General features: G+C 45.8%; 1 protein-coding gene across 5 annotated transcripts in view; it reads left to right on the forward strand.

Annotated features, from left to right (window-relative positions):
- Positions 1-19,721, forward strand: part of LOC143298556 (teneurin-m-like) — a 282,172-nt gene extending 262,451 nt beyond the window's left edge. For 3 of the 5 annotated variants that reach the window (XM_076611431.1, XM_076611435.1, XM_076611436.1), the window contains 7 exons: positions 2,209-2,373; positions 2,928-3,837; positions 7,170-7,480; positions 11,882-12,190; positions 13,213-13,476; positions 14,023-15,373; positions 16,143-19,721. In XM_076611431.1, the coding sequence (XP_076467546.1) occupies positions 2,209-2,373; positions 2,928-3,837; positions 7,170-7,480; positions 11,882-12,190; positions 13,213-13,476; positions 14,023-15,373; positions 16,143-16,984 (4,152 nt within the window). In that variant the 3' untranslated portion in view covers positions 16,985-19,721. The remainder of the gene's footprint in view (positions 1-2,208; positions 2,374-2,927; positions 3,838-7,169; positions 7,481-11,881; positions 12,191-13,212; positions 13,477-14,022; positions 15,374-16,142) is intronic. The other 2 variants (XM_076611432.1, XM_076611434.1) reach the window with 2 other exon arrangements.
- Positions 19,722-24,765: the final 5,044 nt, after the last annotated feature.

The raw sequence follows: 24,765 nt of genomic DNA on the forward strand, positions 1-24,765 counted from the left end.
GACGTGTACGAGTGTGTGCCGAATGTTCGCGGATGTTGGAGGGGGGTGGGGGTCTATTTAGTTATGTCGGAGAGTGGATGCGTTGAAAAAGTGTGGGTGTGTTTTTGGAGTGAATTTTGCGAAGTGTGATGGCGGATGTGTAAGAGGGTTACAGGAATAATCATGTGTGTTGGACTGAAGGTGTGTAAGAAGGGTGCAGGAATAATCATGTGTGTTGGACTGAAGGTGTGTAAGAAGGGTGCAGGAATAATCATGTGTGTTGGACTGAAGGTGTGTTAGAGGGGTGCAGGAATAATCATGTGTGTTGGACTGAAGGTGTGTAAGAGGGGTGCAGGAATAATCATGTGTGTTGGACTGAAGGTGTGTAAGAAGGGTGCAGGAATAACCATGTGTGTTGGTCTGAAGGTGTGTAAGAAGGGTGCAGGAATAATCATGTGTGTTGGACTGAAGGTGTGTAAGAAGGGTGCAGGAATAATCATGTGTGTTGGACTGAAGGTGTGTAAGAGGGGTGCAGGAATAATCATGTATGTTGGACTGAAGAAGTGTGGATATATGCCATACAGAGGGAGGGGTGCGAGTTTGTGTCCGGGGATGCATTTCATAGTGTGGGATCGGGAACATGTGAATGCTGAGGCCCCTTTGTGTGTGTGTGTGTGTGTGTGTGTGTAGGAGGGGGGTGCGTAGGAGGGTTGTGTGTGTGTGTGTTTCGGAGAGCGTGGTTTGAGGGGAACGTGTCAAATGAGGTGTGAGGGTGTGCAGAAGAAAGATGTGTACAGGTGTGTTGAAAGGTTCGGATGGCCGTTGTTGACTGTGCGTGACTCTTTATTTGACGAATGTGTGTGGCGTGTTTGTGTTTGTGCATGGATTGCTGGATACTCATTCAGTAAGCAGGGCGTTTCTCTTTCTTTCAAGAAGAATCCAGTTGAAAAAAAAAATATATATCGAGTCTCTTCACCCCGTTCTTCCTCTCCCCCTCTCTCTCTGTGTCTCACAGACACACACACACACACTCCGTCTTTTTTCCCCTTTTTCTCACGAAAAAAAAGCCCGCAGAAATGCCCATGTCTATCACCCATTGTCCCTGGTCTGATGGGAGTCCAAAGATCATATCTCCCCCCCCCCCCCCCCCCAACCCCAGTGCATAAATAATGCAGCTCCATCGTCATCCGCTGTCACTCTTTGGACCTGACCTCTTGGAGTTGGTCTGTATCTTTCCCCCAACGCACCGCCCTACCCCCCACGCTGCTCTTTCTGCCCCTCGCTCCATGAATGAAATTATGCTCTTGCAACACGATATGCTTGCACCGTAGTTAAGTGTTGACATAAAAGGTTACTTCGCTCCCTACCCTCATTGGATCGCCTGTTCTCATCTTGCCACCCTTTCCTCTCTCCCCATCCATTAACGAATGAAACCGACGAACGTAGTTCCCCAACACCAACCTTTTCCTCTCATCTCAATAGTTCAGAGCTGTCAGGTGAGCAGAATATGTCTCCCCGATCTCTCTCTCTCTCTCTCTCTCTCTCTCTCTCTCTAATGCAGCGTTTTTGTAATTGTGTGCTTCGACATGTGATTGATGTTATGCACGTTTGTTTGATACGATGCATGTTGTTCACTTACCCCTTTATGAGAGGCCGAGGCCTATAAATTAGTGAATCATCTGAATCTGAATATCTCCCCCTGTAGTCTCTCCCTGTCCACAAACTGATGCCAGTTCCAGCTATGCACCACGCTGCTTACCCACCAAGTGACTCATCTGCTTTTCCATCACCATCTCAACAACCCCCCCCCCCCCCCCCCCCAAACACACACACACACACAAACCCCACAGTTATTTGGCAAAACAAACGTCCTCACTTCCAAAGCCGTCCTGTTGTTTACCCATCAAGTGACCCATCTCGGTTTCCATCAGCATCTCAATAACCCCCCCCCCACCACCACCACCACACACACACACCCCACAGTTAATTGACAAAACAAACGTTCACTTCCAAAGCCGTCCTGTTGTTTAGTTGTTTACCCAGCAAGTGACCGACCTCCTTTTTCATCACCATCTCAGTACCCCCCCCCCCACCCTCCATCACCCCCCCCCACACACACACACACACACACACACACACACACCCCACAGTTACTTGACAAAGCAAATGCGTTCACTTACAAGGCCGCCCTGTTGACCTGTTGTCCCCGTGACGTGTGACCCGTTCCAGGTCAGTCTCAAGTGGCCCACGGCCCTGGCCATCAACCCCCTGGACGACAGTCTGCACATCCTGGACCACAGCATTGTGCTCAAGCTGACCGCGGACTTCAAGCTGGTCACTGTGGCCGGCCGCCCCTTCTACTGCCCTCTTCGACACACCAGCTTCCTGCCGCAGGTAGGGGAGGGGAGGGGAGTTGGTGAAGAGAAGCTGTAGGGTGTGGGTGGGTGGGCTCCGAATCTACACAAATCAAAATGAAAGGTGGGGGGTGTTTTTTTGTTTTTTTGTGGATTTGGTTTTGTTTTGTTTTTAAGTTAATGATTTACTCAAATCTTTCCTTAAGAAAACGAGATGCGACTTAAATGTGACAGAACTGAACGATCCCCTCATCTCTGTTTGATCTTCGTGCTGTGGGGAAGGCCACTGAACCTTTTCTCTTGACAGCGCAAGGCCAGCGATGTGGCTTATTGTTTTCACGGTCCAGGAGAAGTAGCAGCTTACGCACGAGCGTGTTAATCAGTTCAGGAGAAGTGGCAGCTTACGCACGAGGGTGTTAATCAGTTCAGGAGAAGTGGCAGCTTACGCACGAGGATGTTAATCAGTTCAGGAGAAGTGGCAGCTTACGCACGAGGGTGTTAATCAGTTCAGGAGAAGTATCAGCTAAAACACGAGTGTCAACTCCACACACTGTTCTCCCCAGTTCTCTCACTAACCGCTGCTGGTGTTTGCAGGGGGTGTTGGCAGACGACGAGCAGGCGTCCAGCATCGCCGACCACGTGACGCTGGTGACCCCGGAAAGCATCACCTTCGGCCCGCACGGCGACCTGTACATCGTGGAGAGCGACACGCACCACATCAACCGGGTGCGGGTCGTGTCCACAGACGGCCACATCCACCACTTCGCCGGCGCCAAGTCCAAGTGCGACTGCCAGCAGAAGGAGCGCTGTAAGTGCTACGACCCGCGGGAGCTGCTGGCGGCCCAGGCTCTGTTCAGCGACCCCACCTCCGTCACCGTCACTCCGGACGGGGTGCTGCACCTGGCCGACATGGGCAACCTCCGGGTGTTCTCCATCATCTCACAGCTGCCCACGCTCAAGTCGCGCCACTACGAGGTCGTGTCGCCCGAGACGCAGGAGATCTACGCCTTCAACTACTTCGGCCAGCACAAGCACACCATCAACTTCCTGACCAACCAGTACATGTACAACTTCACCTACAACGTCTACTCCTCCTACGGGCGCCTGGTGGCGGTGGAGGACAGCGCCACCAACAAGATCCAGATCAAGCGGGACTACCAGTCGCTGGCCAAGACCATCATCACCCCCAACAACGCCACCTGCCAGCTGGTCATGGACAACCGCCGGCGGCTGTACCAGTTCCAGGCCCCCAACAACCTGACGGAGACGTTCACCTACATGGGCGACACTGAGCTGCTCGAGTCCAAGCACATGGCCAACGGGCAGACCTTCAACTACGAGTATGACGCCATGGGCCGTCTGCAGCGCATCTCGCAGCCCACGGGAGCCGTGACGGTGCTGGAGACGGACGTGAATGCCACAGGTTCCATAGTTCATGTCACTACTGATAGCACTGATGTGGTGGCCATGGCGACGTATGGAAGCGTGCAATCGGTCATGCATGGCAAGTTTGGCTTGCAACTCCACCTTGTGGTGTTTTTTTTTTTTTTTTTTTGGTTTTTTTTTTCACTCAGCAAGCCCTCGCGTCCTTGATCGTTCAAAAAAAAAAATATATATATATTTCTTTTTATGTATGGCAGGCCTTGAGCTCTTGACTTTTGATCAGGTAGGATTTAACTGTACTTGCCTTTGATGAGGTTGGGTTTAACTTGTAGTGAGGGAGCTATTTAATCTAAACTTGAAAATTACTGTAATGGCTAGACCTTTTCACTCTTGAGCTCAAGGTCGAGATCTTTGAGGATGCCGCAGTTGAAGTCTTTGTTTATCAACATGAACTGTTTGAAAGAGCCATGTGCGGTTTAAAAAAAAAAAAAAAAAAAGAAGAAGAAAAAAAAGACTGCACTGATAATGATTTGTTTTGTATTGCATGAGAATATCACAGTTTTCAATTTTATTTTCTTGGAGTATGACTGTCCGGTTTGATAAACCTTAATTCGGTAGTGGAGGTTGATCTTTGAATGGGGAAAATATTGTTCATTTCAAAATTGATTGATAAATTTGAGAGTCCAATTCAGACATGGCTGTGATGGTGAAAACTATGCATTCATAGACATATAATCCTATGCTTTTGTTTTCTAAAACCAAACGAAAAAGTCAAACTATTAATTACTTCATGAGGAGAAAGTCATGGATTGTTATTTTATGATTTTTTCAGGAAACGGAATTAAAATTAATTTCAAATCAAATTTAGATCATCCTCAAAAATCTGTAAATATCAAGGAAGAGGGCTTGGGCAGTCAAATTACAACCTTGGAACATTTTCGTAACTATAGAGTGGAAGTATTCAACATAATTATTTTGTTCCGCGGCTTTCAGCACTTCAGGGGTTTCCATCAAAGCTGGCAAATGAAAAGCACACACACACACACACACACACACACACACACAGAGCAGAACATATCTGTGCATTGTTTTGATTCCGCTGCTTGATAACAACAAAAAAATTGGAATCTGAAATTAAAGATGTCCAGATCCTATTTTCCAGAAATTGCATGTCCAAGGTTGGAATTTGGTGTTTTGATTTTTTTCACTTCTTTTATCTTATCATGTTATGATTTTTTTTCTGTCAGTTTGAAGTACAAAAGAGGCAAAAAGTTTTGATAAAACTGTTTTCTAAGTGTAATGGATTAGCATCCTTCTTCAGGTCTCCTTGTAAAAACACATTTATAGAATACAGGCTCAGTATATTTCAGATGAAACAGTACTGAGATGAATTACTTGTTTCTGTAATTTTGTTTTATAATGTATAATTGAAAAATAGAAATTATATTTGAAACTGTGGTAACAAAAGAAAGATACATCATGATAACTATTTCTGAGAAGAAGAAAAAAGTAAATGGATAGCTACATAGATATGTATTTTACTGATTTGGTTGCTGTAGAAATGTATTTTTTCAGCTCTTAGATAAGCCTCGTCCAATGTCACGTGACTGATTAACATGCATAATTTGCCCTGGCATGCCACTTTGGTCTTTTTCAGAGCTTCTGAGCATGAACGTAATCTATTTTATATTTAGCAGAATGGCTTTTCTTTTCTTTCCAGTTCTATACTTTGTGTAACCAATACTCTTTTTGAGTTGTTTGACTTACTCAGTTGCATGGTTTGGATTTATCATTTCTTAACATTTAACTGACTGGGTATGTATTGCTTTGAATGGCAGACTGGTATTTTTTCTAATTGCTTGCAAACTTGTATAATCATCTTTGCCGCTCCTTAACATTAAGTTCGAACTTTTTTACTTTCTGAGTGTATTTTTTCTTGTCTAATTTTGTTCCCTTAATTTATATCCTCTTGATTTCATCTTAGCATCATATATTCATCGGAGTATTTTTCCCCTTCTTTCTTTTCTTTTTGAATTGCTAACAAAAGAGCTTGGCCACCACACTTTTCGCCTGTAAAAATTATTTCCTACATCTGATGTATTTTCCATAGAATCATTTGACAATAATCATTGTTTTGTTTGGCCTCTGGCCCGGGTGGATGCAGATCTAATTTGTTTTGTTGGGAAAATGAGCAGTAATTGTTTACGATCAGTGTTTTATTTTTCTTTCTCTTAATGCAAATAGGGTCTGTTCATCTTTCTTCATAACTGATGAGCCTATTTGTTGAAGGGTATTGAAGCAAAGTATTAAAAGAAAAATAAGTAAATACCAGTTGTTGGTGGCTAACGAGAAAAAGAAAGAAGACAACAACAACAACAAAATTGTTTTAACGAAATCTGATTCATGTCCTGGCAAAGATTAACAAATCCTTAAAAGAAGTCAGTGAATGTTTTGTGCGTGCAACTATGACGGAATGCTGGTATATTCAGCCAATAACATCGTTTTGTTGACCTAGTTAGTTTAGTTGTTTCCTCTGCCCTTTGTTCTCATATTTAACCCCCAAACGCTTTTATTTTTCAAACGACATAATTATTTAGAAGAGGAGGAATGCAAGTTGTATGGGAAAAAAAAAAAACGGGGGAGGAGGGTTTGGCGGGGTTCCTAAGAGCTTTCAGTGTCCTCATCTCGGTATGCATTGCAACACAAGTTGTGTGTGAACCTAGCGTCCAGAACTGTGGCCAAAAGGCAAGAGTCGGTGTGATTCTAAAGCGTGCAGAATGCATTCGGTGTTGCTTTTGACACTCTTGAATAGGAAACGGAGAGTCGGGAAGTTGCTGAAGTCGTTTTCAGTTAACATGGCATTTGGATGGGCTTGTCTGGAGCAAGGAGAGGTGCTGTTTGGGGGGTAATCCTTACCAGCGCACGTGCGACTTGTTTTTTTTTTTTTTATACTTCAAACATTCAAGTGCTACCTTATAGGGGAGATGTAATTCATTTCGGTTCCAATTCAAATCGCATGATGTTTCTTCCCCCACAAAACTTGTTTTTGTTATCAAATATTGTATTATCTTGAGTAGTGTACTTGAAATGTTAATGGTGGATACTAATAAAGATTCTTTTTCTTTTTTTTTAAATTCAATTTATGTGATGACACACTTCATTTCCAAAACGTGGCTTTTGTTCCAAATGCATCTGCAAGAACGGGCAGGGTGTCAGGCGTGAGAAATGTTCAGTAATTCAAATCCTGTTTCGCCCCACGCCCATTGTCAACGTTGGCTTGCTAGTCAGTCTGTGCGCTGGTAAGGACAGATACACCCCCCCCCCCCCACCACCCATCCTCTCCCTGTAAATCTTCCCCAGATAGTTAAATTGTTTAGAGACCTTAAGAAAGAAAGAAAAGAAAAACACCGTGACTGACTAGATGTCCTCCCGTACCTGTCCCGCCCGCTGCAGGTTCCACGCAGACCAAGGTGACCTACCTGCCCGACGGGGCGGTGGTGGTGGTGTTCCCTAGCAACCTGACGGTGGCCATAGAGACGGGGGGCCACCCCATCATGGAGAACGAGCACCGCATGCACTACAAGCGCAAGATCATCGTGCCGGACCACTACATGCACCGCCTCGAGTGGCGCTTCTACCTGCGGCGCAAGCGGCGCACGCGCCAGAGCCGCATTGTGGAGAAGATTGGGCACCGGTTCAGGGTAGGGCAGCTGACTCGCTTGCATGACTCGCATGCGGATGCCATCAAGGAGAAGGCTCTGTTGGTATGTGTTCCCCCGTACCCCGAACCCTCCCTCTGTTCTCTCTCTCTCTCTCTCTCTCTCTCGCTCTCTCTCCCCGTTACATTTCAACCTCATGTTTATCAGATGATTTGTTTTGTGGGGGTTGGGGGAGGAGGGTTCTCCATCATTGTGTTAATGGAACCGTGTGAATATCTACTCCTCACTTTCGAGCATTTGTAAATGTTATTACCAGCGGAATAGGAAACTTGAGTGTTGACGTAAAATCTGAAATCAGAAAGAAGAAAAAAACGAGAACCAGTTGTAAGGAATTGTGATCACGTGAGTTCAACTGTTCCAAAACCATGATTTTCAAAGCATTAAGCCTTATTGTCCCTGTTAATGGAAGAAATGAAGCCCTTGTCTTGGCAATAAATTCGGGAAATTGTGATCGTCTTCACATCTTAAGTGGTTCACTATTTTGCGATGTAAACCAATATTTCATGCGCAAGATTGTATCGAAATGTCATCACCATTCATTATAGTGCCAACGGGAGATTCATGCCGATGAACTGCGGGAAGTATAATACACTCGATTACTGTGTAGCTCCTGGCAAAAAGTGACGAGCTTTTGAAGAACTTTCATATGGTCTTATTTCTCATATGGGCAAAACATTAATGTATGGGAAAATGTAATTCACGAATCTGGAATTTTGAACTCCATAATAAAATAGGAAAATTATAATTTCGTGTTGTTTTTTTTTTTGTTTTTGTTTTTTCTCTCTCTTTCTTAAACTGTAGATTCCATCTCATTTTACAAAGCCCACTCATTCAATATTTTAGACCATTATTTTAAGCCCACTCATTCAATATTTTAGACCATCATTCTTTTTGAATAATTATTACTATTCATTCATAAATTTTCATCGCATCAGTTGCCTAACTTCATCTATGATTAGTTCAATTCATTAACCGTTCGTGATTTACATAACAGTTGCTTCTAATGAAGATACTGATCCGCAGTGCTTTTTACTAAGTCTGTTCTGACTTGACAGTCAGTGCGAGTGATCACTAAGAAACTGAACTGACTGAGCCAAAGCTTTTGTGTACTGAACAGAAGACACATGAGGTTGATATGTAGCCGAGATAACTGCTTGTTTAGATTTAGTGTTTGACGTTGTAGAGCCGGGGAATATAGATCAGAACAATAAGTTTCAATGTTTGCCATTACCTTCAGTATCTGCACGTCGCTTCAGACGTCTGCAATGCGATCAGACATATGCACATATTCAAATAATATGAAAGTGAAATTTGTGCATGTTTTCAGGTGCATAAACGTTAAATGATATACATCATCATCATAATTCCAGAACTTAAAACTTGAAAACAATAGAATATTCTAGCTTTGTATTGTAAAAATGAAGTATTTCCCAGCTCTACAATTCTGACATGACTAATTAAGACTTAAAAGCATGGTAATGTTTTGAATGATATAATATCAGGTACTAATACTTAAAGCATGTGTTTGGGTACTGATTTTACTGTTTAAGACTCAGAGAAGTTACTTTCTTTTTTTTTATCCTTTTCTTTTCAACCTTGACATGTTTTTGAATGCTAGAATCCCATTCTCTCTCTTTCTCTCTCTCTCTGTCATTTCGGGACAAACATTCCCCCCATGTATATCAGCTGGCATGTGATTACATGCACAAAGTGGGCAGAGAAAAAAAACACATGAATAATGAATGAGGATTCACCATATTGCGACTGAATCTGGTTTTGAGTCTGGAGTAGACCCTGATACATCGGCATGATTTTTTGGCTGTCTTTGTCGATCGAGTAGTTAACTTTTCTTTGTCGACTGAGTAGTAACTAACAAAAGAATGTTGTTTTCAAAGTTGCTTTAAAGCTAGAATAACATTGCTCTGGTATTATTTTCACATTTATATTCTTTTGTTGGTTAATTTTGGTTGCGTTTTGTTTTGTTTGTTTTAACATTTCGATTATCTGAGGTTTTCAAGAAACAATGAGATATCTAACTAAAAAAAAAATTGAACACAAAAAAGACAAAACTTACTTTCATGATATGTTGGTGAATAAGATTTCGTTTACTCATTTGCATGTTATTATATCTACTTAATGTTGGGTACACATTTACAGTGGAGTGATGGCCTAGAGGTAACGCGTCCGCCTAGGAAGCGAAAGAATCTGAGCGCGCTGGTTTAAATCACGGCTCAACCGCCAATATTTTCTCCCCCTCCACTAGACCTTGAGTGGTGGTCTGGACGCTAGTCATTCGGATGAGACGATAAACCGAGGTTCCATGTGCAGCATGCACTTCGCGCACGTAAAAGAACCCACGGCAGCAAAAGAGTTGTTCCTGGCAAAATTCTGTCGAAAAATCCACTTCGATAGGAAAAACGAATAAAACTGCACGCAGGAAAAAAAAATACAAAAAAAAAGGGTGGCGCTGTAGTATAGCGACACGCTCTCCCTGGGAAGAGCAGCCCGAATTTCACACAGAAATCTGTTGTGATAAAAAGAAATACAAATACAGTGGATGATTGGGGAGGGGAACTGATGACTTCCTGTGTCCATCCTGTTTTGCTTATTTGCTGATCCGTTTGGAATTTCCATTTAGTGCCAGGAGAATGGACCACGATTAGCCCTCTCCCTGGTCTTTTTCTGAAAATGTTTCAGATCAAATGGGTTTTTAAAGGGGTGCATCCCGTGGGCTACAATTATGCGACCAGTTTTCTCGTTTCTGGGAAATACATTGTTTCGTTATGTTTATTCGGAATAGTATATTCAAAATAATAATAATAATAAAATACTAACAATCGATTTTTTTAAATTTTCAACCTCGTTGATTTTGACCTATATCTTTTGTCAGATGTATGTTAGATTAGACCGAACTAGGTGTGGTAGTCATGTGGGTGTACACATCACGCTCTCAGCTGAAAAAATTAGAACGTATTCCACAAAACACACACACACACACACACACACACACACACGAGTGCGCGCGAGCGCACACATAATCACACATATGCGCGCATACATGACAAAGTACAAGAAGTGAGATAATAAAGAATACAGAGTTAAATGCAGAGTCCAGTGCAATCCTGTGGGAGTGGAGAGAGGGAGCAGGGGGCTACTGTTAATCGGAGAGAGCGAAACTGTCAAATCACAAAGGCAGTGAGAGCAACTGTTGCCACTTAGCCTACCAGTGTCAAAGTAACTGCAGTTCACGGTGGCTGGAGAGCGACACTGTCGCATCACAGGGGAAGACAAATATGCTGAGAAGACAAATGTCACGTTGTAAGGGGAGAAGACGGCTCGCTGCCGCTTGCCCACTCTCGACGCAACAGGAGTCTATATGGATGGAGACCGCGGTTCTGTGACCGTGGCGTTATGGTGGAAGAAGACAACTTGTTCCCGCTGAACCCATGCCATGTCGAACTAACAGGAGCTGATTTGGTTACGGCTAGACAGAGAGCGATTCTGTCAAGTGTTCAGGGAAGAGCAATACCTGTTGCCGTTTATCCCAACCCCACTGTCAAACCAAAAAGAGTTTGGCTGGTTGGAGAGTGAAACGTTCAATTTGCAGGGTGGAGGCATTTGTTATTATGATGATAATAATAATAATAATAATAAAAATAATGGATACTTGTTGAGCGCTTTCCTCCCTGAAAGGGAGCTCAAAGCGTTTTACAATAAACATCACACACACACACACACACACACACATTTAGTTCTACTACCAGGCGCACAAACACACACACACACACACACACACACACACACACACACACGTGCGCACAAAGCATTCAAAGACTATGCCTATTACATTACACACACACACACACATACACGCGCGCGCGCGCGCACTAAGAATCTGCATGAATTAGACGTGTTTTCAGACCGGTTTTAAAAGACTGAAAGGAGGAAGAGTGGCGAAGATGCTTACACAACCCAACCAGGATGTCATTACTTCGACATTGCTGCTTACGAGTCCAACCCGATGCTGATTACAAGTCCAACCGACCGTACATGGGCATAACCACAATATCAAGACTGAGGAGTATACTCGGAAGCTCGGAGCCAAACGGTAACACGTCACAGGGTAGATAGAAGACAGATTGTTGGCGCTTTCTCCAAACCCACACCGAACTCAAGAACTGGGGAGTTTGCCCGGTTGAAGGACGGAACTGCCACGTATACATGGGATTAAAAGACAGCTTGTTGGCGTTTTACTCCAGACCACACCACACTCACCCCCACCACCCCTTCCGCTTTTACTTAGTTGGAGAACGAAACACTGTCAACGTTACAGGCGAGATGGACCTCTTGGTGGCGTTTTCTCCGGCCCACACCATAATAACCCCACCACCCATTCCGTCTCTTTTTTTTCTTTTTCTTTCTTTAACTAATTTATTTTCTCCACAGATCAACGGAGAGAACCTTCTGACGGTGGAGTACGACCGCCGCAACCACATGGAGACGGTGCTGACGCACGACCTTCGCGAGATCATCACGGTGGTGTACGACGACGCGGGGCTGCCCACCCACTTCCTGCCGGCCTCCACCTACCACGGCATGAACGTCACCTACAGCCCCCAGGGCGACGTGCTGTCCTGGCAGTACGGGGACCTGCTGGAGCAGCGGGACTACCTGGACCACGGGCGCATCAAGGAGCGGGTGCTCAAGCCCGCCGGCGTCCAGTACCGGTACCAGTACCGGGACGGGTCGAAGAAGGTAACGAGGGTTGGGGGTAAGAGGAGGTGGGGGAGGATTGGGGGTAGTTGGAGGAGGGTGGGGGTAAGAGGGAGGGGGAGGAGGATTGGGAGTAAGAGGAGGGGGGAGGAGGATTGGGGGTAGTTGGAGGAGGGTGGGGATAAGAGGAGGGGGAGGGGAGGAGGATTGGGAGGAGGGTGGGGGTAAGAAGAGGGGGAGAGGAGGATTGGGGGTAGTTGAGGAGGGTGGGGATAAGAGGGGGGAGGAGGATAGGGTGTAGTTGGAGAAGGGTGGGGGTAAGAGGGGGGGGGGAAAGATTGGGGGTAGTTGGAGAAGAGTGGGGGTAAGTGGGGGGAGGAGGATAGGGGGTAGTTGGAGAAGGGTGGGGGTAAGTAGGGGGGAGGAGGATTGGGGGTAGTTGGAGGAGGGTGGGGGTAAGAGGAGGGGGAAGGATTGGGGGTAGTTGGAGGAGGATGGGGGAAAGAGGAGTGGGGGTGAGTGGGGGGGAGGAGTTTAACAAGTTAGATCGCAAAATTCCCTAGTGCTATAAACACAGAAAAGATGGGTGTCAGATTTAAATCAGCTTGGGGTGGGTAGAAAATATGGCCTATCCTACCATCGAACATTCAGAGCAGTAGGTTCATGGATAAGACCAAGATCTGGTCACCTTTCAGTGACATGTGTCCTCTGTGTAGCTTGTGCATAAATGCGAGTTTGGCGTTGAAAGGTTTGAATTAGTGAACACCGTAGCCAGACCATATAATATTATGTTGTTAATCAACAATTTCAGTTCCATTTGCGTTACTTCTTTTATCTTTCTTAGCCTTCATTTCAAAATAAAGTACAGTTTTAACCTCCATAAAGGAACTCCTTCCCAACACACCTGTCCTATCCCTTCTAAAATAAAGTCTGTTTAAATTGACATGAAGGAACTCTTTCCTAACACACCTGTCGTACCCCTTCATTCCAAAATAAAGTACTTTTTAAATTGACATGAAGGAACTCCTTCCCACAACACTCTTGCCCTACTGTCCCCAAAACAGCCCACGGACGTGATCGTGCCCAGCGGCAAGCAGTACCTGTTTCACCGAGACGCCAGCGGACGCCTGCAGTCTGTGGAGACGATGGTCCTGGGGCAGCACCACTTCCGGACCCTGCTGACTATCGGCCGTCTCCGCCACCTGTACACGGCCCCGGGCATGACTCAGCCCTACATCCGCGACTACGACACCAACGGCAAGCTGCTGCAGCTGCTCTTCCCCAGCCAGCAGCGGCGGGTGGTCTACCGCTACAACCATCACTTCCAGGTGGGTGGGTTAGCGCTACAACTGTCTCTTCCAGGTGGGTGGGTTACGGGTACAACGGTCATTTCCAGGTGGGAGGGTTAGGGGTACAACCGTCACTTTCAGGTAGGTGGTGGGATGGTTGGGTTAGCGGTACAATCATCACTTGCAGGTGGTGCTGGGTGGGTGGGTATCGTGTTAAGCTGTGGTAATTTCCGCTTGCATGGGGTGGTTTTGAGGAGGCGCGGGTGGTTGGGAAAAGTGAGAGGTTGCTTGTGTTGGAAAGATTGTATGTGTGCATTCATGTGTATCTTCATGCGTCGACGTGTGATTATGCGTGCAATATGAGCGCAATAATCACTTCAAGACAAACTTGTCTTTCAGAAATTCGCTTTGTCCAGTATTAAGACCTGCAGCATTGAAAAATGCCTTCAGCTAAGAAGACGCTAAAATTTCCCTACCAGTCTGATAGTACACGCTGGCAAGAACATGTATCACTTAGATCATTGATGTTGTCCGTGTCCCCCATGGCAAGCAAACTGAGTGGATCGCGGCGTGTTGTGTGTGCAGGAGTCGCTGATCCTGTACGACCAGACCCAGATCCTGCACGAGTACCACCCCAAGGCTCAGCGCCTGTCCATGGTGGAGCTCATCAGCCCGGACTACGAGTGCCGCCAGACGTTCTCCTACATCACCTCGCTGCTGCGCAACACCATCGTCACCTTCCCCCACGACCACCGCCTGGTGGGCGCCAGCATGACCTTCGAGTACGACAACAACTTCCGGCTCATCTCGAGCAGCGTGGTGCTGTCCAACAACCTGACCATGAACTACAACCTGTCCTTCGACGACAAGACAGGCCGCCTCCGCAGCCTCAACGACCTGACCATCAGCTGGCAGAGCCCGGACAACCAGACCTTCTCCAACGGCTTCGTCCTCATCACCCGGGAGTACGACGGCTACCGACGGCTGGCGGACGTCAAGATCCGCTTCGGCAAGAGCGTGCGCTTCATGCTGCAGATCAACTACGACCAGACGGGCCGCGTGCACCAGTGGCGGCGCCGCATCGGCCAGACGGACTCGCAGGCCGTGGAGTACCAGTACGACATCGACAGCCACCTGACGGCCGTGCTGGTGGAGGGGCAGACGGTGTGGACCTACGCCTACGACCCCAACGGCAACATCAAGAAGATCACGGAGAACGGCAAGACGCGCCACATGGAGTTCGACGTGGGCGACAAGATCACCATGTTCGGGGAGCTCATGTACAAGTACGACGACGACGGGCTGACGGCCCAGCGGGGGCTGGACCACGTGGCCTTCAACTCGCGGGGTCAGCTGACCACGGTGTCGCGGGCAGGGGGCGAGGTGGAGTTCACCTTCCAGCACACGGTGGAGGGCCGCCTGGCCCTGCAGAGGGACAACCAGGGCCACACCATGCAGTACTTCTACGGAAACCCGCAGGTGCCCGCCCAGGTCACCCACACCTACAACCACACCACCAAGGAGGCCTCCGTCTTCTTCTACGACACCAGCGGCTCTCTGATCGCCATGCAGCGCTCCGGCAAGACCTACTACATCGCCACAGACCCCAGCCGTACCCCTCTAGTGGTGTTCGACGAGCGGGGCTACGTGGTCAAGCAGTGCAGCTACACGCCTCTGGGCCTGCGCATCCTGGACTCGAACACCAACTTTGACCTGCCTTTCGGGTTTCAGGGGGCCGTGTACAACGACGTGGTGCAGCTGGCCTTCATGGACCAGCGGGTGTATGACCCCTACCTGGGCAGGTTCCTGGCCCCGGACTATGACGGAGCCTTCGACAAACTGAAGGTGGTGGTGGAGGACCCCGAGGTTCTGAACCTCTACCAGTACCGCTCCTTGGTCAACCTGCACCTGCCCGAGCTTCAGCACCCTCGTATGGGTAAGTCAGATCACGTCGAGTCAAATTCTTGGGAAGTTGAACGGGTGTGTTCAGGGACCAGGCGTCATTTTAATGGTGGTGTGTGCGACTGTCAGTTGTGTCCGACTATGACTATCAGAACAGCAGAGGAGGCAGCTGCTGTCCTTGGTATCTGGGTCAACAAACTGTACCAGCAGAGAGTGTTTATACCCAAGTCCCACCGCAGTCTCGACCATGAGAGATTTGGGACGGCTGGCAATGGGCTGATCCCAAAGGCTTAATCACCCCATAGGCTGCAGCACAAAGAGCCATTGCACTATTGCCTCCTAGTCTGAGAGCCAGTGTTTGTTATCAAAAGGCATGCTCACGCTGCCTAAAAAGTAATGCTTCTCTGTCAGGCAGTTACTATTATCATCATGTGCTTTCTCACGCATTTGATTTGGCTTTCTTTTTTTGTTGTTGTTTGTTTCTCGTCGTTGTTTGTTTCATAGCAAACACCACATACCCGTTTAGGCAGCATTCTTTTGACATCATGACGATTGTTTTGAAAACTGATCGGTCTTTTCACACGAGAGTTCGTCTTCCTAAGGTTATGAAATAATGTATTCAGAGAGGTGTGCAGTCTGTGTGTTTGTGTGTGTGTGTGCGAGAGAGAGAGAGATTGTGTGTGTGTGTGTGTGTGTTTGCGAGTGTGTGTTCGAGTGTGTGTGTGTGTTTGTGTGTCCATCTCTGTCCGTGAAAGTGTTCCCCTGACATCCGTACCGCCCCTGACCTGCCGATGCTGTTTCAGACCTGGCCGACTGGCTGACCACCCTGGGCTACGACGTGCAGAGCATCGCGCCCGACGTGTCCTACACCGGAGACCTGAACCCCAAGGCCTCGGGCACCAACCACCAGCTGCTCACCTCCTCCTCGGCCTTCGAGTGCACCTTCCGCCGGGACATGCACAACCTGCTGATGATGTCGGCCGTGCCCAGGTCCAAGGTGACGCCCCTCCACCACCTGCCCACGGAGACGGCCTCGCCGCTGGAGCCGGTGTTCGGGGCCGGGGTGACCATCTCCAGCCTGGAGGGCCGGGCCGTGGTCAACATCGCCGACATCGCCGCTGAGTGGGCGCGCAAACTGGCGACGGTGCTGCTGAACGGGTCCCGCCTGGTGGACCTGTCGTTCACCATCAAGGGCAAGGACGTGCACTACTTCGTGCGGACCGACGCCGCCAAGGCGGACCGTGACCTGCGCTCGCTGGGCATCCACAGCACGCTGGTCACCTACGAGAACGGGGTCAACGTATCGGTGCATCGCGGGCGGCACAGCGAGGTGGACGTGCGCGTGCACTCCAACCACACGGTCATCAACGTGCGCTACGGCACCACGGTGGAGCACGAGCGGAAGCGCGTTCTGCACCACGCCTTCGAGCGCGCCGTGAAGCACGCCTGGCAGCGGGAGCGGCACCTGCTGCAGCACTCCCTGCCCTCGCAGCACGCCTGGTCCCCGGACGAGATCCAGGAGCTGGCCCAGTCCGGGCAGGTGTCGGGCTACATGGGCCAGTACATCCTCACCCCGGACCACTACCCGGAGCTCGCCGACGACTGCAACAACATCCGCTTCTTCCAGCAGAGGAGGAGGAGGTAGTAGTCGCCTGCCTCCCTTGTCACTCGGGCCCCGGCCTTCCTTTCCAGTCCCCCGAGGTGGTGGTGGTGGTGGAGGAGGAGGAGGAGGTAGAGGAGGCTTCGGAGCTGTGACATATGACTGACTTGACAGTGCTGGCTGTTCATTATCTGTGATGACATGAAAACGGACTCTTATTTGATCATGAGCGTCATTCTTTCTCACACAAACACACACACTCACACAGAACTGGCTCACAACTGCAAATCCCGTTACAGGTTGTACACGGTTCACGTGTAAACGTTTACTGCTTGCAATATAAATATATCCTCCTCCCTTGTGGATTTCTCTGTCCCCACTTGTTGACCGTAAGACTTCAAAACCCGATTGCTAATAAGAGAAACAGAGGGACTGCGATCACACAGGTAACTGTCTATCCAGAGAACGCGCCGACCTTCCCCGCCCCCCTCCCTCTCTCCTGCCTCAGACACATGCTGCGAGCGCAAAATCATACAAGAGGAACATTCCAGATAATGCCTACAACCCGAGAACAGGTCCTCACAAGTCGCTGTCTTCGTACTCCAGCACATGGTTTTTCGTTTTCACCCCCTTCACCCTGGACAGTCCGATGAAAGGCTGAACGAGACTCGTTGCTTTAACTGGGGTTGTTCAAGTGTCTGTTGGGCGTCCCGTGTGTGGATTATGATGACCGTGCATGTCAGTAGTTGTGAGCGTAGTGTTTGTTATCAGTCGGAGAAACGTTCTGAGTGAAAAAGGTCGGTCGATCGATTGATATTACCAATGCTTTAAAATATGACTGTGGCTTTTCAGTTGCAATTGAGTGGAAAATGCTAACAAAAAAAAAAAGAAAAAAAGAACGCTGGCGAGTCTCGCGCTGTCGTGTGAATGTCTACTGTAAAAGGTTTTTTTTTTATCAAAGCGTCTTGAGTGTGAAGCATAAAGACTGAGAATTATTCAGTGATAAACACTTGCTTCAGATTGTCATGATAAACAGTTGCTCTTTATTATCTGGATAATCACATGCTTCGTCACGTTTGCTTCAAATTGCCAGTCTCTAAACAAATAGTACAAAAGGATTAACAGCCACAAAGTTTGTGAATGTCACTTGTTAACGGTTTTGCTTTATTATCATTAACACTATTAACACATTAGAAATGACAAGTCACTGGCGTATTGTGTGCCAAACACACAGAAGTGCTCATCAGATAATTATACTTTATCCTGGAACATACGGTCAGTTGCAATCCGTTTTTATGGTCACTTTTCCATTCTCTGTTGTGCAGTGCAATCGTCCTTTTTCTTCAGGTACACATTTGATAGCCTGTCGGGTCCTCCGCTCGCTGTTCGTGCAAAGGACAAAAGGGAGGGAAAAAAAGAAAAAGCCTAATAGAGTGCGTTTCCTTTGCCGAAGGTGGAGCGGAAAGCTGTTTGCCACTGATGGTCACTGCGGGCCCAGCCTCTCGCAGTTATTTCGCCTCTTAATCCAGGACGCCGGAGGTGTGTTTTTTATTCTTGAATGGTGTACGTGGTGTGGTTTTGGTCGGTGGCTGTTCTGTGTGTGTCACTTTTCTCCTGAACTATTTGTTAGTCCAGTTACTACCTGTTTGCCCGATCCAACTGTATGACACATTCCATGTGACATTGTACGTGTACTGGTATGCATCATGCATTCAAAGTCGGAACTGACCACAAGTGAGAGACATGGACACGTCATTTAGTAGAGCCCCCCACCCCCACTGTTTGCTGGGGAGTTCATGTCAGCATCATGAACTGTGACACGGGACATTGTTCTTATGCATTATTTAATATTGTTTTATCTTTTATCTTCACGATTGTTTGAGAGTGGTGTCTTTTTTCATGTTAGTTCCTTCCTTCGTGTGCTGGCTGATGTTTTATTATGGATTGTTTCTGATGTCACAACCACTGATGGGTTGTGTTGAATGTACATAGACTGTAAACTCAGTGATTTGGTGTGCGTAAAGACCCGTGCAATCAGTTGACAAAAAATCAAAAATAAGTGTGAAGGTTTGTGACGGAGACCTCTTGACTGGCCCAACCCCCGTATTTCTTCTATACCGTTGGTAGACGTGATTCTGTCTCTTTCTTCCGGAGGACGTGTCGAGGGTTCATTTTATCATAATATTCGTGTGACCTCGTATCAAAGTATTCTTTTGATCGTGACACCCGATTAAACGTGTTCATTTAATCCCCACCCCACCCCCACTTCAAGTTGTTCCTATCGTCTCCAAGAGTTTGCGCCCCCCCCCCCCCCCCCCGCCCTTCAGTTTCTGTTGTACAAACCTTTGTGTCTTTCGTTGTTCAGTCCCGTTTCTTCCTCGTTTACTGGTTTTGCAGCCATGTACACAGTGTGTGTTTTGTTTTGTTTTTTGTTCTTTTTTTTTTTTTACACGAGTTATGCATAATGTATTCTGTTCAACTGGGAAGTCAGCCAGAGAATATGAAACGTCTGTGATTTTGGCTTAAGCAACATATCTTAAATATAGGGAATGTGTGAAAAAAAAAATATATATACATGAAAAGATAGTGAAAGTGTTAGGTTATTTTGGCCAAGCTTTAAGATATAATACTGGCTCTTTTTTTTATTTCACCATTTTTAATGTTAAAAGAATGTTATGTTTATTTGGAATGAACCAAGATTTCGACTTTTTTTTTTTTTTTTTCTTTAAAGGAATGACTTTACAGAGAATAGTAAATTTGCAATTGATATCATGCATCAATTACTAAAACTTTTTTTTTTTTAAATTCAGAAAAAAAAACCTCTATTATGACACAGATGATCGAACAGTTTAATTTTATGGACCATGTATGTCAGGCTTTCCTTGTATTGTGTGAGTGTTCAATGGAACCTTGTCATACAAGGCATTCTACAGTATTGGGGGCATGTTCGTGCTTCGGGTCGCTCAAATATACATCTGTCGTCAAAATCCTAAGATCCTGCTATTTGTATACAGTTATATGAAGCGGTCCTCATTTGCTCTTATTCAGAACGGTCCCGTTCTCTCATTTAAGTACTACTCCTGGTTACATCTTTGCCAGTTCGTTCCTTTTCTTCAATCATCTTCTCAGTTAAAGTGTACCACCAATGTTCTTTTTTTGTAACGATTTATTTCCGCCTCTCCAGTCTTAGCTCTGTTCGACACTTCAACGTAATTGCTTCTCATATTAGACTGAAGGGACATCTACTCTATACTTGCTGAAGAACAGATGCCACGCTGGCTACTGGTCTCGTTATCATCACTAATGTATATAATTATAAAGACTAGTTTTAAACTGTCAGGTACTGACATATTTCATCTGGAGGTTTGGGTGTGTGTTTGTTTTTTGTTGTTGGTTTTTTTCGTTCATTGTTATCCAAAAGGTCAGATTCTGATTTCCCTGATCAGGAAGGGGGGAAAAAGAAGAAAATGCCACTAAAACAAATTTCACATTACATTTTAAGTATATTTTCACTGAAAACCGTGTGTATTTTGAGGCGGTGTAAAAATATGTATACGAAAAGGTCAGTGGCACTTCAAAAATAGATACGCCTAGCTGAAGGTTCACATGTACGAAATTTATAATGGAATGTTGTGCACTGTTCCTTCCTGCATTCTTCGATACCTTTTAGTTTTCCACCTTTTATTTCCGTATGGATTGTTTACAGTGGAAAAAGAGGTTACAAACCAAGCCAACTTATTTAATTAGCTCAATTTATTGCACAATGGGGAAACAAAACAGGTATGTGGATAACCTGGCAGCATTAGCTCCGATGAGCCTCCAGACACTTCAAAACTTTCTGACCGGCTGTGCTGACAAAAATTAATGTTTTAAAGCAAAACGAGTCACGCAATTTTTAAACTGTGGAGAGTGCCCATGTTTATGTACATGATTTTGGTTTGGTTTCTGTCGTTGTTGATGTGTACAATCGTATGGCATTTTAATCATTTGGCTGTTCTGGTGACGTGTGCATGTCTGATTTTCAATTGGTCTGTTGATTTTAAGGGAAGATGAAGCCGTTTGCTAGATGGTGCTACAATGGTATAGACGTGGTGTTTCCATGGTGGTGTGGACTTGACTTTGCATGTTTGTTTGTTTTTCTTGTACTAGTGGGCAAACTACAACAAAAAAAAATCTGTTTTTTTCCCTGATCCAGTACAGTTTGGAATGACAAGTTATCTAAAAGTGGAACGCTGCTTTCTTTGGTGAAAAAAGTGCATCTTTTGTTAAACCCTAGACTGATAGAAAATTCTTTATCAGATTTTGGTAGTTTAATATCGCTTCAAAACCCAGAGCTATTTTTGCGTTATCATTCCCTTTTCCCGTCAAACTTTAAACAAGGTCTGTATTCGCCAGAGCTTTGCGGAAATACTTCTGCTGCACTTTTCTATTTTCTTTTCAACGAACCCGGCCATTTGCAATGTGTAATCAGGTGGCAGTGGGTTTGCATAGCCGTTTGTTACGTTCTGATTGCGACAGCTTGTCGCAGTATTTTATTTGCGCGCGCGCGCGCGTGTGTGTGTGTGTGTGTGCTGCGGACATTTTCTGTTCAAAAATTCAATTTTCTGTTTTGCTGCTGGTCACCTTTTCACAGACTTTGGACACGCAGTTACCACGAATATCAGTCTGTATACTCCACTAACCTTGAAACACCGATAGTAACTGTCGTAAATTTCATTGTTCCAACCCCACAAGCTGTAAAGTATCTTAAAGTTTGCTCAGATAAACGGAATAATTTGGCTATATACTGAATGTGTTTTAAGGTGAGGGGGTGTGGGGGGGCGCTTTTTTTGCTTTGGTTTTGCGCTTTATTGAAAATGTAGACAACTCGCACTCACCCCCCCGTCCATGGATAATCAGAGCCATTTTCCTTGGCAGTCGCGACCCCCACATGAATCGAACACTCGAGCCTATGAAACCAGTTTGCATTTGTGTGTACGGAAAAGATGCAGATGGCCGTGCGCGCCTTTTCACGCACGTGCTCCCAAGACTGGAAGGAGGGGGCCTCGGAGCTGCAGAACATTTTTAGTGAAAAACATATGGCGCCAACTGATATTGTACGCCCACACAGGGAGCGAGACAAAGAGCATGCATGCATAGACATCCATCCGTCGTCGCGTGGGCCCTTTCCTGGAACTCCCCCCCCCCCCCCCCCACCTGTCAGAATGACCCCCTAGGTAGGTTTTAGGATAAACGAAACCCCGGAAGTTAGAGTGACTTGACTTAATTTCAGGCCTTCTTTACGCCCGGGAGTTCAATTCGGATATAATATTTCTGAAAAAACTGAAGCCAAACGTGAACGGATGTGTGGGTGGATAGGTACATGCATGTACACGCACATGCACGCACACAGTTACATTCACACACACAGAGAGAGGAAAGGAAGCTGGCTTTGTCCGAGAAAAAAGATAACATCAGTGACTGTTGATATGGCGAGCTATTCAATGGCCAGACTTTGGTGGGGTTTTTTGTTTGTTTTGTGGGGGGGGGTTGTCTTGTTTTTTTTCATGTCACCACGTTTTTCAAGCGTATCGCTTTGATATTTTCGTTTATTTTGAATCCAAAACCTCTTTTCAGCCCCATTTACCGATCAACGTCGATCCCGGTTGACAAGGGTCGCTGACACTGGTCCATGTTACAGATCATGCATGGCTGATTTTTCTTTTCTTTCATTTGCACAAATTGTTAAAAAGAAAATCGCAACAAACAGGTTTTCCTTTCCTTGGCGCACACACACTCTTCTTCATGAACTATCCATGTAGAGATATACTGTTTATGAAGGAACTAAGTAAAATGCTGTGAAACGGGAAACGTCAATTTATCCACAATACACGACGGAAAAAAAGGCAAAATCCAGTTTAAAGGCGAACTGCTGAGAGTGCACAAGAAACAAGACACACATTTCCTGTTCTGCAAATAGGCGCGCGTGAGTGTGTATGTATATGTGTTTGTGCGCGCGTGTGTTCTGCGAGTTCACGGGAGGGAGGGGCGCGGTTGGAAAGCACGAGAAGCTGTGGTGAGGGAGGAAATTTTTAACAAGGGCAAAGATTTTTTTTTTTTTTTTTCTCTCTTCAGTCCTCTATAACCCTTAGTTTTAACAAATGCGCCGTTGTAGTCTACCGCAAAACGAAAGTGCACGGGCTTTCTGTCCCTTAAAACGAGCCGTCAACATTACAGTGCGCCTTTTGCTTATACTTCCTTGTGTTATGATTTTATGTCTTATTCATACCACGTTACTGACGATGCTGTTCGACTTACATTCAGTTTACATTATGATTTAAAACTGTGCTTTTCTTTGGGCGGTTTCCGTTGGACATGTTACCTGGATATTATGTCGTATTAGGAGTCAAACTAACGTACGTTTGTTTCCTTGTCTGTCCTGTGTACAGGACACATTATTGGATCAGCGTTTCAACATATCATTCGAATCATATGGAAGGTGACTAATAGGCCAACTTTATATTCTTTGTTATAACCGCTATTAACTACACCACAAACAAAACAAAAACCTTTAATGATCAAGCTTTCTCGTTTTCCAAAGAAATACTTTTCAAGAGAACATCTTTTTCCTCTCCCTTTATCAATACCAAAATTATGTATGCAGTTTATGTGGGGTTTTTTTTATATATATACATGTACTTAAAAATCCCATTGTCAGAGAGGGGGTGGGGGGGGCTCAAAAGATCTCAACTTGGCTGCATCAGTTCATAAGGTCACACACATCGGGCCGCATTCGAAAAAAAAATCGAGTTTGTTGGGGTTTTTTGTTTTTTGTTGTTTTTCTTTCCTCGTTGGCTGTCAGCACAATATTGTACTGAACAAACGTGAGTGATAGCAGTTTGAGTTCATTTCTGATTGATTTATACAAGTGCCAAATGTTTTTTCTCTTGCTTGCAACTTCTCGGTTATGTTGTGTCCGTAGTAATTTGGCGTCTGGCAGTCGGCGACGCTGTACAGAGACTCGTTATACTGCTCCTGTTGTGTTTTTTTTTGTCCAGCGATGTGTTTTGACCAAAGAGAAAAATAAATAAAAAGCACATCTGTCGCCAAGTTGGGCTTACAGGGTGGTGGTTTTTTTTGGTGGGGGTGTTTTTGTTGGGGGTGTTTTTGTTTTTTCTGTGTGAATATGGCGTTACAGTAAACCTTGTGCTTCAAAAAGTCTATCACTTATTCACGGAGGCACAAGTCATTAATGTTTCTGTCGTGGAATTTTCTTCTTTCATTGGAAAGTCCCACGGTGGACTGGGTTGTTTTTTTTTCCAAGTCTCCTCTGTTTATGTGATTTTTTTTTTTCTATGGAAGTCCCACTATGATGACAATGTAAATATGTACATGGCATTTTGTAGTTTTTTGGGTTTTTCCCCCTGTTTTTTTTCCCCTTCCCTTCTTGATCAGTATGACTGTGTGGATGTGTGGGTGGAATGGTGAGAAATGCGAGTCGGTGCAGTTCAACCTGATTGGTCAGATGTTTTCGGTCACGTCATTATGCAAGTAGACCACGTGAACCTGCGGGGGATGCAAGAAAGAAATTGTGGATCACAAGCTTAGTCACCGATAGTTTGTTTCGTTTTTTTTTTTTCTTCTCCAAATCCACATTGGGATCAGATAGGACCGACGTTCCTAAATCCCGCCCGTTTCCTGTGGAAGCATGTTTTTATTGTACATGCAGGCTTCAGACTTTTATTGAAGGTGTTTTTATTCTTCTTGTTGAACACTTTATCCCCCACTTTACCACGAATTTTGTTTTTTACATGCCTGGAATGATTTTCTTGGCGCTGATAGCAATT

This window comes from Babylonia areolata, chromosome 24 (genome assembly GCF_041734735.1).
Source record: "Babylonia areolata isolate BAREFJ2019XMU chromosome 24, ASM4173473v1, whole genome shotgun sequence".
Lineage (NCBI taxonomy): Eukaryota > Metazoa > Mollusca > Gastropoda > Neogastropoda > Buccinidae > Babylonia > Babylonia areolata.